This window comes from Rhinolophus sinicus, linkage group LG05 (genome assembly GCF_036562045.2).
Source record: "Rhinolophus sinicus isolate RSC01 linkage group LG05, ASM3656204v1, whole genome shotgun sequence".
NCBI classification, from domain to species: domain Eukaryota; kingdom Metazoa; phylum Chordata; class Mammalia; order Chiroptera; family Rhinolophidae; genus Rhinolophus; species Rhinolophus sinicus.
Genome location: NC_133755.1, coordinates 47222348 through 47242500, shown reverse-complemented (window position 1 = coordinate 47242500; position 20153 = coordinate 47222348). Strand labels below are relative to the sequence as shown.

At 37.4% G+C, this 20153-nt stretch overlaps 1 protein-coding gene across 5 annotated transcripts in view; it reads right to left on the bottom strand.

Annotated features, from left to right (window-relative positions):
- MEIS1 (Meis homeobox 1) overlaps nt 1–20153 on the bottom strand; it is a 141620-nt gene that overhangs the window by 5837 nt on the left and 115630 nt on the right. For all 5 annotated transcript variants that reach the window (XM_074332073.1, XM_074332074.1, XM_019718142.2 and 2 more), the window contains exon 9: nt 17419–17495. In XM_074332073.1, coding sequence (XP_074188174.1) covers nt 17419–17495 — 77 coding nt within the window. The remainder of the gene's footprint in view (nt 1–17418; nt 17496–20153) is intronic.

Here is a 20153-nt window from a genome sequence, read left to right as displayed (position 1 = left end):
TGTCTGGAGTTTATCACCACTAACTCACACTGCTGGGGACTTCAGAGAAATGCATTCCTTGTAGAGATTTCTTGGGGTGGCTTTTTTTTTTTTTCTCTTTATGCAAAGTCTGAGGTCAAGGCGAGGTCACAGCTATACATTAATTGAACTTAGAATCTTGATTTCTCCAACTAGTCCTGGAAATTTACAATAAATATCTTATTAGGACATTTAAGTCACTTAAGTGTCCTAAGACTTGTTTTTTTAATAATGTTGGTAGCCCCTCAAAAAGTGGCTAGCCACTGAAAAAAAATTTTTTTTTAAAGTGGTTAATATAAGCTCTCCAAAGTCATGCTCATGAAATTTCTAACTCAAGATCTGTTTGTACTGCGTAATACTAAGAATTACATATCAAATACAGAAAATGAACACAACGTATTAGATTCTGAAATAGTAAATTGCTTTTAGTTCTCAACTCAGATTTGAATATATTGAACATGAGCAGCACATAAAAAACACAACGAAAAGTTTAATAATGCACTATTAATCATTAAAGGATCCACAGTCCAGTATGAATTTAGTTTGTAAGTCTGCCTACTTTAGGCAGGAAAATGGTTCCCCAAAACCAAACACTATATAGACAGGGACAGGTTTTTAAAATAAAAATGCACCTACTTCATGACATTTTAAGAGGCTCAGTATCTTATATCCTTATGTGTTTTTCATTATCTGAGAAGTAATTAAAATAAATAATGAAACTGGAATCTGACTAAAAGGACACGTTGACGCTCTTATTGGCAATACTATTATATCAGTTCTTGTATATGAAGCCCCTGCACTGCTAATAAAAATCTTTAAAACACAGATTTACCACAAATTGTGTTGCAAATCAGGTTATCATTATCTTGTATAAACCATGAAAATTGGACTCATGTGAGCAGAAGGTTAGATTAATTCTCCATTCTCATTATAAGCACAGGTGTAGCACAAACACCATGTGAAATAACCAATTAAAATGAAAAAAAAAATCTGCTTTTTCATTAGTTGCCTTCACTGTGTGACCAATTAGAAAATTATTTAATATTAATATTCTGCATATACCTAAAGTAATTTTCATAGTAACTAACATAGGTAAGACAGCAACAACAGTTCTTTATCTATGGTTCTGTTCATAGCAGGCTCTTAGATGGAAGGAACTCCATCTGATAACTTTCAGTCCTTTTAAAAACATAATATTTTATGGATATGATTTATACTGTTTATCTAAAAATAGGAAGAGCATTTTTTTTTTAAGATGAGATGAGAAGCCATGGCTCAGAGAAATTGAGTGACTATTTGAGGTCACCTGTTACCCCAGAGATGCTAACAATTCGCTGAATGACACACAGCTGGCAAATGATAGCCAGCATCCCCTCTCAATACCCTAATAAGAGCGTGGCCACTACTGTGCCACCCATCTAGAATATTCCGAACTGTACAGGTATTTTTACATGAGCTGGTTTTGAGCCAAACACCACTGGCAACAACTCTACTGTTGATTCTGGGAATAAGCATGACTGAACATCGCGTAGACTGGCATTTTGATGACTGTACTGCTTGTGTGTATAGACAAGCCAAGGTGTGCATAAGAAGGTTCGGTGAGCTGAGTTATCTATATTCCAACGCTTGCCTCCTTCATACTCATACATTCAGATTTCCAAAGACCAGTTCATAATAACCTCCTCAGGTTTGAATCCATGACTATTAAACCCATGGAATCACAGGAAACTTACATCTCAGATTTGGAGAGGGCTTTAACCGCCACCTAGCTTGGTCACTCACCTGAATCCCCTCTCTGACATCCCCACCAAGTAGATGGGTGGGCTCTGCTGCACTGTGTGTAATACAGTACTCGCCGCCTTACCTGAGCGTCCATTCACTCTATGGACAAGGCAACTGTTAGGAGGCGTTGCCTTACTTGATCTAAAATGCTTTCACCGGGACGACTCTTTGGGGTAAACAATTCTAATCTCACTTCTTCAGGATAGCCTTTCAAATATTTAAACTATAGCCATCATGCCCCATTGGCTTCTCCCCTCTTCTCCCTCGGTGAAACGTTTGTGATTCTGAAGGTCCTTCTAGAATGTTGGTTTTGTTAGGGTTTTGAGTCCACTCACCACTTGGGCCACTCTCTGTTCACTACACGGAGGTTTATCTGTGAGTCTCAGAACGTCTTCTGTGGACAACACTCAGTGCAGTTATTCCAGCCCTGCTCTGGTCCCCGAGCAGCGAGCAAACTCCTCACCACAGCCTCAGCCAAGGGCCCACAGGTACGAGATGCTATTTGCCTTTCTTTCAGTAGCAATAACCATTTGTTGTCATTGACAACCAGATCTAGGCTACCTATAGGATATGTAGATAGGAAGGTGGGACTCCTTTCATTAAATAAAATAAAAAGAACAAAATATTGAAAACCTAAGAATGCCTAATCACTTTGTCTAAACTGTGGGACCACATGAGTAGATATGCTTGGCACTTCTCACTTTTGAAAACTTTAAAACAATTTTTTTTCAAGGTAATGAACATTATCAACTCATATAGGACATAGTAAACTCTCAGAATGTTCGTGAATTACAATTCCTATACTCATATGAAACACACATTATTCTATGGGGTCGTGGTGGACATCTTTATCTAAAAATAACTAATAGCAAAATATTTTGTTTTTTAAAAAATCATCTCTTTGATCTTAAAACCATCTCAATATTTGATTCTTGTTAGTGTATTTTATCATTAATCTAGACTATCTTATATGTACTCTCTTTGGAATTATGCTGCGTACAGCAAAGCCATGTGTTTAGATGGCTTTGGGGTGAATTCAGATACCAAAACATTTTCCTTCTGGGCAAAGTAATAAAATGACATTCTTGCTCCTCCCACTATAAGTCAAACAGAGGTCAGTTCCTCCATCCCTGTATCTGTTTAAATAAACTGGTCCAGCTGTTTGTTTCTAAAGTGCCCTTTGACCTTGTGTCTCATCCTCCCTGCTTTTGTGACAGAATGCTTTACTTTCCATTGTGGAAGATTCTAAATTATCAAGAATTTTCTAAACACTGAACCAAAAAAAGACCAAAAAGATTTTATGTGAACTTACATGACTATAGTCCCTTCTTAAAACACTGTCATTTCAAGAAGCATCAGTAAAATACTTACTTTAAGCTCATATGTGTGTGTTCGAATATATATCTATATTTACACATGAACACATAAATATTATTAGAGCTTGAACATAAGAAGAAACAGTGTTTTGGGAGAGAAATAAAAAAGAGAGTGACAAAATTCCAATTTGAATATACAAAAAAATTATATTCTCCAACAATCACAAAATAGTTTAAGATAAAATATATCCATGAAATATGCACAATCTTTAGAATTTTCATATTGATAAGCTCACTTTAAAAAGGTTGTAAGTTTAAAGATATGAGAAACTTTTACAATTTTGCAATTGATGTCCAAACATTGTAGGCCTTAAAACTCAGATGTATAGTGTCAGGAATACATAACAACAGGACAGTTTTTCTTACTCATTAAAAGGCTACCTTGGCCTAATAGAATGTAGCTCAAATTTGCCATAAACTGGGCATTTGAAAAGGTGAACCTTTCAGTTAAGTATGCTTTCAGGTTGGGAAACATCCTGTTTGCCTTTCCATATTACATTCCAAACATCCAGGTATATATTTTTTTAAATCCCATTTTGCTTTGAAAACACAATCTTCTTTTGTAAAGTACTCTTGAAGAACTGGATACCTTGTAGGTGGCAGAAGATAGAATTAGGTAAAGAATTCTTATCTTTCCTTTTTTCACAGACTCATGGATTAGAATTTCTTCCTGTGACCAAACTATCTCCTTTTTCAAAACAAGGAGTTTTACAAAGAAAAGGAAGATAATGGATTGGCTTTATAGCTTTATTTCACGTCAAAATAAACAGATGTATTTCTTTTTACTTAGTTATTTGTTTAGGACACAAGTCCTAATAAAGGGGAGGGGGAGATTAATAGGGGAGCAAAATCTTCAAAAATCTGAGACATGAGATCATCTCAAAATTGCATTTTAGTCTTTGCATTTTTAAGTAGGAATCAGACATGGAGGATGGGATATAAATCCTGAGTTACACTAAAAAGAAATACAGGAAGTTTAGCTTTATTCTTTCTTTTCTTTGCCCCCTAGATTTTCTTGTTTTTAATCATTAGGCTTTTTAATTTTTTTCATTCTGCTAATTCTACCTATCTCCTTTTATTCTCAGTCTTTGAATACCTGAATAGTTTTCTGAGCAAGATCTGGTAGAACAGCTTTCTAAAGTTGACCTTTGTCCTTTAGTTTATCCTCCACTCCTTGCCCTGGTTGCTTCCCACAAAACTGGATTACTAAATTTAGTTTCCTCTTCCTGAGAACCAGGAGAGGTAGAGAGACTATAGTGGGCATCCATCTGAACTAAAACACAAGGTCCATTTCCCCAGTTCCACAGGCAACTTTTTCCACATAGCTTTGCCCATTTCCTATACTCTTATGCCCTTTGTCTTCCTTTCATGGTTCTCTGTAATACTAACAAAATGAAGAGGAAAACTTGCTCACTTTCAGAAACGGCACTTTCACCTGTACTCGTTAATTCTATTCCTTACTGTTTACCACCTGGCTTATTCACTGACGATGACGGGAAGCCCACATTTTATGTTAGCATGTCACAGCCAACTCAGTGAACCACATAAAATCAAAATGCTGTTGTTTCTAAACAATGACATGACTGTCACTCATCCCCATAGCTTCTTGCCAACTAGGCATAAGTGAACCGTCAGCAGGAAGAGCGGTACCCATTTAAGTATGGAGAAATACCATTTTACAATACCCTCCTATGCCCCAAAACCTAAAGTTATCAACTTAATATTAAAGAAAAGATTTTATTAAAGAGCAGGATGTGTTAGTAAAGATGCCTTCTATACATCTACTATCCATTAAAGAAAGTATTAATTGTACTCATCTTTGATTAATATTTAAGTATAGTTAGGAAGACCTACGTACATACTTTTAATAATAAAGATTAATACCATGCATTCGTAAGTATAAGTACCGGTGATTTCTACATATGCTATTCTTTATTCAGTTAAAAATAAACAACATGCATATATAATCCTTAATTGATATAGAATTCATTTAGGTAATTTCTATAAATATTTTTTATAGAATTAAGCCTTGTGAAAAATCTTCAAATATAAAATTTCACATTGGGAGGTAATTGCTGAATTTCAGAATTTTGTCCTTTTTCTAGTCCAAGAATTTCCCTTGACATAGCATTTCTTTCAACTTTATCACAATCAGTTAAATAAAATTATATATATGTATATATATAAATAACTATATATATATAACTTTTTTTTTTTAAGTCAGCATTTCCTAATATCTTCAAGGCCTGTTTTATAAATAAACCCTTCAGGGAAAGAGTTCTAGCTATCTCCCAAATAACTCTCTGTTCTTTAAAATAAGAAATCAACTTCAAAATCTTTTGCTGGAATTCTTCATTTTAGATTTACATTTATTTATTGGATTTAATGATCCATAACTGACAGTCTTCAGGGTCCAAGCTTTCTACACTCCCTTTCTCTGTGAAATTTCATAAAACATGATTTTAAGACGCTCAAGAAAGTTGACTTAATCTCAAGTCAAACCTCATGAAATCATGTTTTTGGCATCTTTTTCTAGTTTCTCAACCTCCTCCAGGATCCAACAGTTCCAGGACTGCAATACATCATTTGAGGGTGCCTGAGGGTAGAGGAGGTGAGTGGACAGGAAGAGAGAAGGGAGCACAGGTTCTGCTACCCACCCACTCTGGAAACATAATATTGGAATTTGCTCAAATCACAATAAGCCCATCAATCATCAGTCTGGGAAGGCTCCCCTTCTCTTCCAGTGATGGGTATATTTGTCAAATTACTCTGCAAAGAACTTAAATTGTCTAAGACAACTGAGGAAGTTAATCACATGTAAAATTTTCTTCAAAGCAACTAGTGAAAAAAAATCACTAATTAGTTGAAAATTCTAATGCAAAGTAAAAACAAAACCTATGTATCATTTTGGACTTTAGATGCTGAAATAACTTCCAAATATTTCATCACTTGGTTATACATAACAAAATTTTCCTTGAAAGCAAATTGTAAAATGATTTTTTATTCTAAAAATATATAAACTTGCTAAACCTTTAATCTGATCTGAATTCAAAACAAAAGTAGCTCCCTTGTGGGTGGAGGGTCCTTATTTCTTTTGCTGCTCTCTGCTACCATCTAGATCACTAAAGCATGAGCCTCCAAATTCAGTGGAATAAGATTGTGGGGATATCTCCCCAGACGTAGCACAAGAAATATCCAACAGTTAAAAATATCTGAAGTATCCATTGACAAAAGGCATAAGTAACAAAATGACATTTATAAAATATTTACTTAAATGTGACAATTTGCCAAATTTGACTTTGTATAACTGTATAAATATAAGACAAATAGTGGTTTGCTTAGTACATGGAATTAAAATTATTATTAGCACCAATGAATAAGCAATAGAGCAATCCAGGATAATATAGCAAAATCTCCTGCAGCAATGAAAAAGCTAAAATAGGTATAATAATATCTTCAAAGAATAGATATGTCTCTCTTTGATTGAAGCTGAACCATTTTTTCATATAAATTCTAATTTTCCCATAGTCACAAAAAGTCAATAAAATTCCATCTAACTACACATCTCCTAAACATTACCAAACAATATATATATTTATTTAAAACTAACTTTAATTTTCTGCCAATCTCCATTATAAATAGAATGACCAGATGATTTAGTATCTAAACTGGGACATTTTTGAGAGGAAAGGGACACTATTAATAATTATGCAGGGCAATAGGCATAAACCATGAATGTCCCAGGCAATTCGGGTTTTGGCCAACCTAATGATCAACCATACTTTTTTATTTTTCCAAATAAAATTTCCCCTGACTTGGAACCTCTCTGCATTAAAATAGTGACCAGCCCCAGTATGCATATGGTGTTAGGAATCCCAGCACGCTCTTGGAGTATCTCTGATCTTTCTCGAGGAGCTCTCCTTTATTTGCCTTAGTCCCCAAGCCTTGACCAACCAAAAGCTTCCTAGGCCTGGTGTCTCCACTCGTGCCAAGGGAGAATATCTCAAAATGTAGCTTGATTTTGACTTTCACCTGTCAGATTAGGCTATCGAATGACACAATGAAGGTGGCTTGACTTGAATGGAGGCCTAGCTCTACAATGCTCACTGTAACTGTTTCAATTAGTAAAAGCTTGAAACCTCAGTTCTACATAATGTGTTAATGTGTATCAAAATGTAATGTGTCGGTCCTAAAATACAAATGGAACCACTCAGACTAAAAGGTAAAAATCTCTCAGTTGAGGAGTATGTGACAAAATTTTTCAAATGAAGACATTAAAACTAACAAAATGACCTCTTCTTGGAAATTGTTGAATCTTTGAAACATGCTTATGGGCATCTAAGCCACAACCGAGAAAGTTTGGAGAATGTATATTTCACCTCTGAGTTGCTAATCTTTTCCTTAAACATCACACGTAATCCTCACAGTGAAAACACTGGCCAATGGCAGGGTGAGTAGAGAGCAGTATCCAGTGAAAAGATTGTGAGAACTAATAGGGAAACTGCCACTTACTGGCTCTGAGATCACAGTAGTATTTAGGTGCTGGAATTGTGATGATCGAGTGAGTTAGTGTTTATAAAAAGTGCTTTGCAAACTGTAAAACCTAAGACGGGTTTGCTGGGATACTCTCATTATGATTCTCAAAAATACCTAATGGTACAAAAAGCTTGTACACGAATGCTTACAGCAACAAGAGGAAGAAACAATGCAAATGCCCACCAACTGATGATGAACGGATAAACAAAATGTGGCATAACCATACAATGGAACACTATTTAGCCACAAAGAGGGATGAAATACTGACAATACATGTTACAATGTAGATGAAATTTGAAAACATTTTTCTAAAGGAATGATGCCAGACCACATATTATATGATAACAATGATGTGAAATGTCTGGAATAGGCAATATCTAGAGAGATAGAAAGTAGATTAGTGCTTGCCAGGAGCTGGGGGTGGAGGATGGAAGTGTGGGGTGGGGTGATAGCTAAAGGGTACAGACAATAGAGTATTCAGATATCAAATTATCATGTTGTACACCTGAAATTTATATAATGTTATTAACCAATGTTATCTCAATTAAAAATTTTTTTAAGTAAAGTAAATAAAGGGTACAGGGTGGTGGATATGGTCCAAAGTTGACTGTGGAGATAGCTTCACATATCTGTGCATATATACTAAAAACCATTGAATTTTACAGTTTAAGTGGGTAAATTGCATCAATAAAGCTGTTAAAAATAAATATATAATGGTGAAATCAAAGAGGCACTGGACTAGGAATCAGCCCCATCCTTGCCTCTAATTAGCAGTGTAACATCGTAAGGTATGAACCGCATGTCCAATGATGCATAACATCCATAACACAGGGTTATGAAGATTTTAATTCAGGCTCCCTTTTGATAAACTTCAAAAATCTCATGTCCCTTTGTCATTTGCAATTTCAAAAGAAATAGCATAACTACAACCCAAAGTTAATTCTCAAGAGGCTTTTTTTTTTTTTACTACATTCCCTCAGAATGATTCTGATATGCCTCTTCTGGCCCCCCACTGCCTTGAGCCCCCCCACTTGGCCCCGAGGATGGGAATCCCTGCCATAACCTATCGTGCTTTCCTTTCGGTAAACAGTACTGCCAGGTGACCAGCCATAGGGACGAAGATCTGACATCTTTGGACATGTACAATTCTTGCCATGAGCTTTTCACCAGCCCCTACTCCCTGCCCTTTCCAAGTACATATGAACTCTGACCCAAACCAGGGATCAAATAAAGTCGCCACAGCAGATGTTCTAGGGATCTAGGCCAGCAAAGCCTGTCAACCAGACAACTGCCCTCGGAATTACTGGTCTGCATTTAAATCAGCATCCTAGCGTGGAAAATACTGGAAACGTTTGTATATTTTTAATCATGGTGCATTTTACTTCCATCCGCAGGCAATATACTATTCTTAAAAAACACTGACTTTATCAATATTCAGCCACATCTCTCCAATGACGAGAAATTCACTTTTGAGCTGGGTTACATTGAGAACCCAAGACCAACAATCCCCATGGGCCTGAGGGAGTTAATGTGTTTGAGCAAGGAAATATTTCCCCCCTCTTCAGTGATGGATCTAATCTTGTGAGACATTAGGTCCTTTAATCACATTGGTTAAGAGGGTTAAAAGGAAAAGGGAGCTCTCAAGGATGGGAACTGATTATGGTTTTTTTGTTTATTTGTTATTGTTCAGGTGTCAAGTGTGCAACAGAGTTCACGATTTCCCATATTAATGGGTGAGGCTTAAAAGCCCCGTAAGAATGGAAATAAAACAAAGAGGAAAATATCAACCACGATGAGGGCATTGATCAGGTGAGCCCTGGATTTGCCAAAGGTACAAGCATCCATGGTGTTGGAGGGGTTTTGTTTTTTTTTTGTTGTTGTTTTTTTGTTGGTTTTTTTAATAATGCTCTCTTTCCCCTTACAAATTAAAAAAAGAGCAGAACAAATCACTAAGCATTTGCACAAAGCTCTGGGCATTCACACATCGGAGCGGTGCAGACCAGATCCAAGACCACGTTCCCCCTCAGAAACACTCCTTCCCCCATGGCCCTGGCTCCACTCCATTTTTGAGAAAATTGTTTTATTCAACAAAGAGGCAACATTTGCCCCATTTTTTTCATGTCTCAGGCTGACTTTTTAACCACTCAGAAATGCTGTTTGTTTTATGTAGGCGCAGCCTGAAGCAAGAAGATGATGTAAGTGAGAGCAGAGAGGGGTCTCTGTGGGCACCGCTCGGTGCTTCAGTGCTCAGTGCTTAATCACCCAACACCAGCCTCAGCAACTGTTGACACAAAATAGGTGGAGATCAGGTCCGTGCAAGCAGAAAATACCAGAAAGGCGAACGATATGTAAACACACTTAAGACAGATTTGACAAGAATAGACCTAAACCTGACTTGCTAGGAAACTCCTCAAGTCTAAAGCTTCAAGGTCCCTCTCAGCTGAGGCTGTTTCCCCTTACAAAGTTTCCTTTCAGAAGAAAAAGAGTAACATTTTAAAAACTAAAATAAGTTTACAGAACACTGCTGAGACGTTTGTCCCCTTGATTCGCATAGTGTGAGTTTCAAATCTGCTCCTACATGCAGGATTTATGTAATGGAATACAGCTCTTCCACGTATACCTGGAGGAGAGCCAAATGAAGGGGGTGGGGGGAGAACCAACATGTGCATATAACCACAATTCAAAAAGTTATTTCTCCTGACCTATAAAACTCATGCAAAGAAGCAAACGGATAATGCTTAAACCGTCTTTTAATCTTATCTAACTGACACCTGACAACCCATTACTTGCAGATTATTAATGCACCCACTAAAAAGTTTGTCATGTACAAAATTACTAGAGAAAAAGATTGAACGCCTGAGGAAACAACAAATTTTTGCCGTACAATAACTTCAGAAATTTCAAGCCTATTAACTGTCATGCCCTTCATAGGCTCATAGCACACTGTCTAAAAACAACTGATTTATCTTTATTATGAATCCTAAAGTGACAGCATACATGTTTTTCATGTCTTGCGATAATGCTTAATTTCATCTAGTTTCTATTTTACACTGCTTGATTTGCTTATTTAAGATGAAGGAAAATAACGATGTTTTAATTAATTTTCCTATTTGTCTCTTTATCAAAGGATATGCCCTTTTTCCCAATCCTAGCGTAAAGCTGGAATCAGAGTCAGTTTGAGAGCGTTCACCTTGCTTCCCTTTGGTTCACATTATTATACAGGCGGGAACATTGCAGCTGCAAGAGGCTTCGAGTCCACCAATTAGATCGATCAGTCCACTGATGGCAGAACATGCTGCTGCCCATGGAGATAAAGTGACCTGACCAAGGATACACATCTAACTGGTGAGCAGTGGGGCGACAGATGAAACATTTTGACTTGAAATGGTCTTTCCCTTACATAGTCCCTCCCCTTACTTGCCCTGTGTAAAGCTTACCAGGAATTTGTTCCTCAGCCACCTGCAGAGCGGGTCTCTTCCCCATCCATCCTGACTGGCGCTTCTCAGCGCCCTCACTTCCCATGTTCTCCTGTAGTTAATGGCAGTCCCGTCCTGCTCTGCCAAGGTTGCATGAACTATAGGGAGTTCTTTCCATGTCTCGGATCAAATACTTATGCCAACAGACTGAAACCAACAAATTAGGACTTGCCATAAGTTCTACTGATCTACACACTGTGTTCAATGTCAATCCCCAAGCCACTGGTGTCACTGCCTCAAAAGGGATCCCAGGTATTCAGAAACACTGGGTCCAGAATAGATAAATCAGACTCCCAACATAGGCAACTCTGGGCCTCACTTGAACCCCAACCCTAAGCGGTCCTGAAATACTCACTCAGGTGGTACTGACTCTCAGCTTCAGGTACCACCCTCCTGTCTTGTCCCGAAAAGCACACAGACCATCCGAATGCTGGCTGGAGGAGAAATCGCGGTTCCACAAAACAGTATTTGGAGTGTCAAATCCACCTTCCTACATCCCGTCCCTTCCCGTTTCTCCTCTCACCTAGACTTAAGGTCCCCTAGTAGAAGCGGCAGGGTTTTTCCACTCAGCGCAATGGGCCAACACCTACCCCTCTGCCATCTTTCATGGTACGAAAAGTGTGACTTAATACAGTGCAGGGTGTGGAGGGGAGCTCTGAGTAAACTTGTGGAGTAAAACTTACAATAAAGTCTATTTAACAGACTGCAGAGTCATTTTCAAAGAGGATTATTTGTTGTAAATTTTTAAAATCTGCAGACAAAAGCAGTGTCTCTGTTGAACTCCTAAGACTCTCTGACATGACAATACCCGAAGCTTTCTCAATTCACAGCTCTTTTCCCTGCCAGCTATTTGCTCAGGTTCCCTAATAACACCCTGCCCGTCTGGCACCTCGCCAGCTCTGTCTCAGGCAATATGCAAGCTAAACATTTTTTTGACTGATTTCAATATTTTCTTATGAGCAACTAGACAGTATTTTATCTAGTGAGTATTACTGATTGTTATAATCTAAGCCCAGAGTAAGCGCCTGTAAAGGTAATATTATTAGAATTGACACTCAAGGTGAAAAGCTTAGCAATTAACTGTAGCTTGGATAACAACAACCCACTCTAAAATGTTTTGGAGAGTTGTTCTATTTATAGCTCCTTCTTCTTTTAAAAATACTGCACCTGTTACTCTATTGATCAGTTTAAAAAGTCTACCTTAAATGTAGGTTATACTTAAATTCTCAAGAGAGAAAAAATTAAACCACCTGCTTAATAAAATTACCTTTTGTGTGTGAAGTTGTTCCATCCCTGGGTGATTCCGAGGCAAGGAAAATCACCATACACTCTGCACTTCAATCTTGTAGTTGAATAACAAACAAATGACCCAGTGCCTCTTGCACGGTGCCGTTTTTTTCACATCTGTTTTTCTTGTTTTTGTGTCATGCCTCTGTTTAGCTTTATTGACAAAACAATCTGTGCCTAATGTTTAAACAACATCTGTAAAATGTATTATTAAATTATGTTGGAAGAAAAAGCAGAGCAATTCTATGAAACCCTATGACCCCCGATTGATTTTTAGATCACAGAAGTTGAAAGGATAATTTGTGAATGTTTTAACATTTACATCTACACAGGTACCTATATTTATAGGATCTTTGATTACTTATAAAAGTGTTTGCTACATTATTACCATAACTCAGAAAGAAACCTGACCTTTAACAGTTGAATCTGTTTATTATAACAAGGGAGATCCTATTTTTAAAAAATAAGTTTACATTTTTACCTGCCAGTGGCATAAATCTCTAAGGGTAACATACTTTTTCCCCCACTAGTAATAAAAGGAAAGTGATGTCTGAATGCTTTGCAGTTTTGAAGGCAATAAATGAAGTAAGTAGGAAAATCTGGTGTGTGTACTAAATCTGAGAACTGCAGAGCTGCCATAGTTCTGTGAAGTGTCACCTCAGATGTTAGGATGTTCCCTGGAATTTTATGCACCCTACTGACAAGTAATTTTTTTCTCTACATATATATTGTATTTCACGTACACTATATATTTTGCACCTAAATTCCATATTGCCTTTTCAGAACATAAAAGAATAATCATTTAACTTTAGGCCTTAATGGGAAAATGTTTGGATAAGAAATAGTAAACAAAGGAACTGTAAAATATATTCAGTGCACCCTAGGCTAGAACTCTCTGCTGAGGCAGGATGAGTCGGAGGCATCCAGCAAATAAGGTACAATCACAGGCACAAGTTTTCAGCCCAAGGAATTCCCAGGTCTGCAACATTGCTGTGAAAACATATAAGGGAGCTTTTATTTGACCATTCTATACTCACATTTTCAATATAAAAAATAAAGTTGGTGTAGTCAGGAGAAAAAAGGAACTGAGTACTGACTGTGTGTGTGTGTGTGTGTGTGTGTGTGTGTGTGTGTGTGTGTGTGTTTTCTTTAAAGTTCTACCTCAGAATTTAAAGACCTAAGCAACATCTAATCTCAAAATTTAAGAAGTTTCTGCTTAAGTGACTAAAACATTCAACATATTAATAATATGTTTTCACTGCTGATATAACAGAAGTATTTGTCACGACCACAACAATGAAAAAAAAAAAAAGAGAGAGAAAACCCCAAATGCTGTTATTTATCATTTTTGGATCAAACCACAATTGGGAGTGAGGGAGCGAAGGAAGAAGAGTATATACATTTATAGCGTAGATCATATTTCAAAAATTATTGTGCTTCAAGTCTAAATCTACCACAGCACGCTAGATTGAAATATTTCAGCAGTTAGTTATGGAAGTTGATTTTTTAAAAACTGCAGTTACCTCAAATACTTAGATAATATGGGTAAAAATATTTTACCCAAATTATTTGCATACGTGTCTCAATTCTCAAAAAAAAAAAAAAAAGTATTGGCGTAGACTTGTCCTACGATCTAATAAATGTCACATTCCATCCATCCCAGGACCCGATTCCTATAAATACTAATACCAGCCATTTTCAGATTCCTTGTCTCTGTTTTCATTCTGGCAGGTAACCCAAATATAAAAATTATAACAGTTACTTCTTTTAAGCCAAATTTTCTCGTCATTCATCAAATCTGTCTTGTTTTAGATTTAGATTGTTGTTTAAATTCTTCCTGTTGTCTCTTCTTCCCCTAAATCCCATATGCTTTGATCTAGTTTGCCAACGTGGGTAAGATATATCACTTATGCCAATTAAATAAATGTAAAATTAGTTCAGCAATGGAATGAAAGAAGCATTACAACACACCAAACTTTTCTCATCTCATTTTTCAGTCAAAACCTAACTTAAAGCTGCATCAACCAGGGTTTCTATGACAAGCTAACAACTAGATGTGAGCTTATATTTTTCACTTTCAGATGGTGTGTTTCCATACATTATGTTGCTGCCAATAATTATGACTGATCTACACCCAAACTGCCCTTCAGCATTTTATTAAATCTCTTCAACAGTGAGTCATAGTTTGTACAAAATGTACATGTGTGTTAACAAGTTTTAAGAACTTCAAGAAGGAAGACACATTTTGAAATGTGGTGGCTAAATGAAGTAAAAGGGAAATGTTAAAATATTAACGAAGATTTAAAAAAAAAAAAATTACTTCCCGAAGGAAGTAACTTGGACTTGAAGCTCAACACAAGAAAATGTTTCCAAGCTCTCAAAAAAGCTTTGTGTAATTTTCATTATGATAAAGTAAAATTAAAACCACTCAGTGGCTATGCTATTTTGTAGCCTTCAAGCATGTCACAGTGTAAGATTCTGATTTTTGATGTCAATACAGTACCATCTGGGTTTCCCCACTTTTCCATCAGATTTCCTACTCAAAGCCTAAAGAAAAAGAAATCTATTACCAGCTCCTTAAAAGGAGAAGGTGGGGATGAAAAATGAATAAACCGTTAAAAACTCAAATCAAACATGGAAATGTCATTATTCATCAAACTTGAGAGAAACAGTATCTCTTACAACTTTTCATTACTTGAGGGAAATTCTCTACCACAGAGTTGTGAGAGTTGAAACAGTTGCCAAATCCGAAGCAATGAAGTGCAAGCAGAAGTCACTTCTAACTCCTTAGAGAAGTAGAGAGAACATGCACATTACACAGTGCCACCTGAGAGAGAACAGAATTGTGCTTACATCCCACATAACGAAGCGAAAGTGATTTTTAAGTTATGTAACTGTACAGAATTGAACATCAGTATGGAGTTTAGGGTAAAGTCTGCATATACTTTGAAAAATTATTACATGGTACATGTTATAACTTTTTTAAGGTCCTTTCTGCCCCTTCTAATTGCAAAGCTGAGGAAGTCGGACTGTGCTCACTGACTGCACAGAATCTAGGAAAAGAACAAACTGCCCACTGCTTGGTGCCCCAGGAATGCCTGCCTGACCTTGCATCTACAGGAAATATCCTGTAAGATTGTCTACCTGTAGAAAGCAAGCTTGAATTGGAATTTGTTCTCTGGTAACTATGTATGTTTGTGGGTGAATTTGCTAGCAACAGTGAGGAGGACGAGGACGAGAGTTGGCATGTGCGACAGATCACCTGAGTGGCCGTGCTTTGTTTTCTGTAATTAGAGCTCACCCTGCCACTCCTTGGCCTTCACAGGGGAACATTTCCCAGGGAAATGTGACATTTATACAGCCTTCATTATATTAAAATTGCCTCACCATCAGCTGAACCCTGAAACTATATATGAATTTAGGTATGTGTGCAAAATTGATGGTGTACTCTATAATGGCATCCAGAAGAATCTGAAAGACGAAGTTCAAATATATAGTACCAACAGTCTTGAAAATTCAAATACAATAGCAGGTGAAAATAGGCAAACACAACACAAAACCTCAGCAGTGACCCAACTCCTAGTAACGCATTTAGGTCTAGTATGTCTTCCATTGGTTCTCTAACCACTTGACTAAAAAGGGCTGCAAAAAATTGATCTCCCAAGTCTGCGGTAAAGGTCACAGAAATTGATAACCCTTACAAGCAATGCTTATGTGAATCTGTCTGTGTCTGGAAGATAGTGCACTTTGTAAATTAATCCTCCAAAGGCAAATATATTGTAAGTAGCTTGTTATCTCTAAAATACTAAATTGAAGAATACATGGGATTATATTGACAGAAATTACATTTTCTGTAATGGAGTTTAATATATCTGAAATCTCTCCCAAAGGCTCCCAGGCTCTCTAACAGAGAAGGGTCTGTTAATGTAGGTGCAATGGACATAGAGAACAAATTTATTCACCAAAATGGATTAGGCCATGTAATCAGAGATTCTGTAATATTAATCTTTGACACTTATTGAACAGAAAGAAACACTTCTATCTACAAACTGGCTTTCCCAGTTCTCCCCTTTCCCAACCAGGCTTTGGGCCGTTTTTTGGATTTTACTTCAAAGAGGATAAGGTTTCCCCATCATAAACACTAATCTAAAAATATTAGGACAATTAATTAGATACACTTAGTTTTAGAGGATATTGGATTTCGATACCCTTCAAATGTGACACTAGCTCTGGGTGATTATATGAACCTAGCTTTCAGCACATGCACAAAGGACAATAAATCATACTTTCTCGAAGCCTCCTTGCCACACCGCCATACATTAAGTCAGAAGTTTGTTGGCTGGTTCTTAGTACGTAATCTCAGCTTCCTCCCAAATCAGGTATTTACACATTTATATAGTATTGCACGTCCAGAGATGTATCAGGTTTTGAAGAGCTTCAAAGTAGAAACATAAGCAATGTCTCCTTTTCGAGAGGTGGGAGATAAGAGGAAAAGAGGGACTATCCTGGAATGCACAGCCTTAACAAAATCTAACTGAATTTAGTTATTCAGTGAATTTAAAACCTGACTGGTACGTGATGGTGGATTTTCTTGTTTCATGGAAAATAGGATGATGCCACTTTTTCTATCGATTATCCTGAAGGGGAAAATAAGCCATAGAGACAGAGACACTTACAGAACCATAGCGAACGTGAATTAAACACTGACATACACTATGCCTAAAATTTGTCAATTAATAAAGGAAGTGGAAAGCAATACATCATTTTCCTTTCCATGCTAGCAAGTACTCTCACCTATGAGTCCACAGTTTGTTTTCACCTTTGGATCAACAAACCACCAGAGAAAACAGCAACAACTGGGTGTCTTCTTCTTGCAAAACCTTAGCTGCAGGTTGCCAGAGGGGGAAGCAGATTGTGTACACACACAAAGCCAAATTACTTACCAATTGTTCACTTGAAGGATGGTGAGTCCTGTGTCTTGTGCCAACTGCTTTTTCTGTTCTTCAGAAGGGTAAGGGTGCTGAAAGAGAACAAAAAAGACAGGTGTATGCACATATACTTTGGACAGATAAGGTACGCACAGTACATGTCAGGTGCAACAGTAGGAGCTAGGGATTCAACAATACACAGATATGCTCTGTTAAAAAAAAAAAGAGGGAGAGATGTGTATATCAGGCAACATTTAAGCTACTGGTCACTAACCTAAGTGCCTAGTAAAGTCTATAATTAAAGGTAAAAATGCTGAGGTGTGTCACTCTTATTAATGGAATACTACATCATCTAATTAATGGCAGTAAAAGACAAGCCAATTACAAAGATTAGTGAAGTGTATAAATGGCTACTTAGGATACTTGCAGAACCTTGATACTGAGTTTATCCTTTAACAGATTTGTTGCAAACACAGAAAGTTTAGTATGGTCTTCGCTCTGTGTTATAGGATTAAAATACAGACAAGCCCTTTTGACAATATGAAAGTGTTCCACCTTGATGTAGTATTTTTAGTAGAACCACAGACTTCTAAAGCTGAACCTTTTGGACCAAAAATTTCAGCTGAGATCCCCAGTAGTTAAGCACTTTGTTGGCATGACATTCTTCCTCCAAACACCAGATTTCTAGTAGATGCAAATATCAAAATCAAAGTGGGCGCATTTTTTAAACCACTATTCATTTAGCTCTTCTGAAAAGCACAAACAAACAAAATTCAACCAAAGTTTGTTTCCATATCTGAATGTCAACACATGCTGGAATTCTGAACATAGGCCAATATAAGGTCAAAGACCAGCATATTTTGCATGCTACGAACAAGCCCAGCTATGTTCCTCATAAAATAGGATGAAAAAGTATTACAGGATTAGATCATAAAATGAAATCCATACCTTCTTGTAAGGATGTTTGGAATTCTACTGAAATTCGTTTTGGTACAAATACTTTTTGTTCAATAATCAATTATATCTAAATCTGAAATATACATTTCTAAAGCCTGAGAGAGGAGCTAAGGACATAGTTTTCATCTATAGAGACACTGGCTAGTTTGAAACACTGCATCCCAATAAACTCTCCCAAAGTAAAAAAATGTTCTAATAGTCAACTACCTATTCTCTTATGAGTGGGAAAGGGCACCCCTAACGCTCAATTTAACTATCTGTGCCATTGGAAACTAAATTCTGGTCTATTGAATGTTAATTAACATAGCTTTTAATCTCACTAATAATACCTGATTAGATGCTAAGAAGACTCATTAATGACCACTTTAATGCTCTTATATGTAAGTTTAAATATGTTCTATATCTATACACATGGGATTCGTTTGTGGAGAGCAGAGATGTAGCAATTTTTCCCATAAGCATTATCTTTGATTGTCACTTAATCAATAAATACACAATTAGAATAAGGCTTTGCTTTCATGGAATATAGTGCCTTTCTCTACAGAGGTCCAAGTATATTACAGTCAGGATGGTAATTAATCCCCGTTATATCCCTTTGAGGGACATAAATGGAATCCATTGTTCCTCCTGTTTTACAGGTAAGGAAAGTGACCAGGGGAAGGTATGGTCAGCAGCCACACAACACAGTGATATTTCCTGCTTCCCTTCCAGTGTCTAAGCCTCACCATGAAAGACAGATGTGGCAAACACCTTCCGTAATCTCTCCTCGTGGCCCCTGCTCAAAAACCTCCAGACTGCTTCGCATGGCTTGCAAGGCCCCCACTATCCAGCCCTGCCTACCTCTTGGATTTTGTGGCCTTCTCCTCACCCCCACCCCACCCTCCTGCCCAGCCACACGGTCTTCCTTCTCATGCTTCCAATACCTCAAGCTTGCTACTCCATTAGCTATTCAGGCTGCCACTCCAGTGTGACTTGCACATCTCAGCTCCAATGCCGAGCCTTACCCACTCCACTCTCCACCGGCCCACCTCATCACTCCCCCATCAGTCTTTGCTTTTTTCCCTCATAGCAAGCATCGCTCTCTGAAACACTTGTTCTGATTATTTGTTTTCTTGTTGATGTGTCTCTTCCCACTCATTTAGCAACCCCAAAGCCCATGGCTTTTTTGTTCACCATCCTGAAATCCCAGACGAGCATAACCGAAAAATCAGCAAACATTTGTGGGATAGAGGAATGGCTGTGACTTGCCATAATACACAGATACTCACCACTCAGATGTAACAGCAAAACGTTTAATAAGTTTTTTCAAAGCCCACAAGAGGTGTAAATAATCCAATCAGAAATCCACAACACTACGTGCCTCACTTCATTCCTAAAAGTGATGTTGACCCACTCTTCTCAAATAAAAGTATATAAGCCTCACAATCGGCTAAGATCACACGTGACAATCTCCCTACTCAATGCTAGTCATCAGAGGCGAATCTCATGATTGGATACTGAGCTAAGAGCAATCCACTACCCCAGCTTTAAAGCCTAACTCCCACTGCGCGAAGGCTTGCCACACAATACAAACCAAATGAACCGCTCAGCCTATGAATACAATCCTGAATTAAGGTGTGCTATATAGTAGTTCCATGTCTACACTGGTTGAAGAATTATAATTGGCATAAATGACTCTGTTATATTGTATAAATTATGCTGCTACTCGCTCACTATGAGATTTTGAACAAGGGACTTTTCCAATCCTCAATTTTGTCAACTGGAGTCCTAAGGGCCATTAAAGTCAAAGGCTA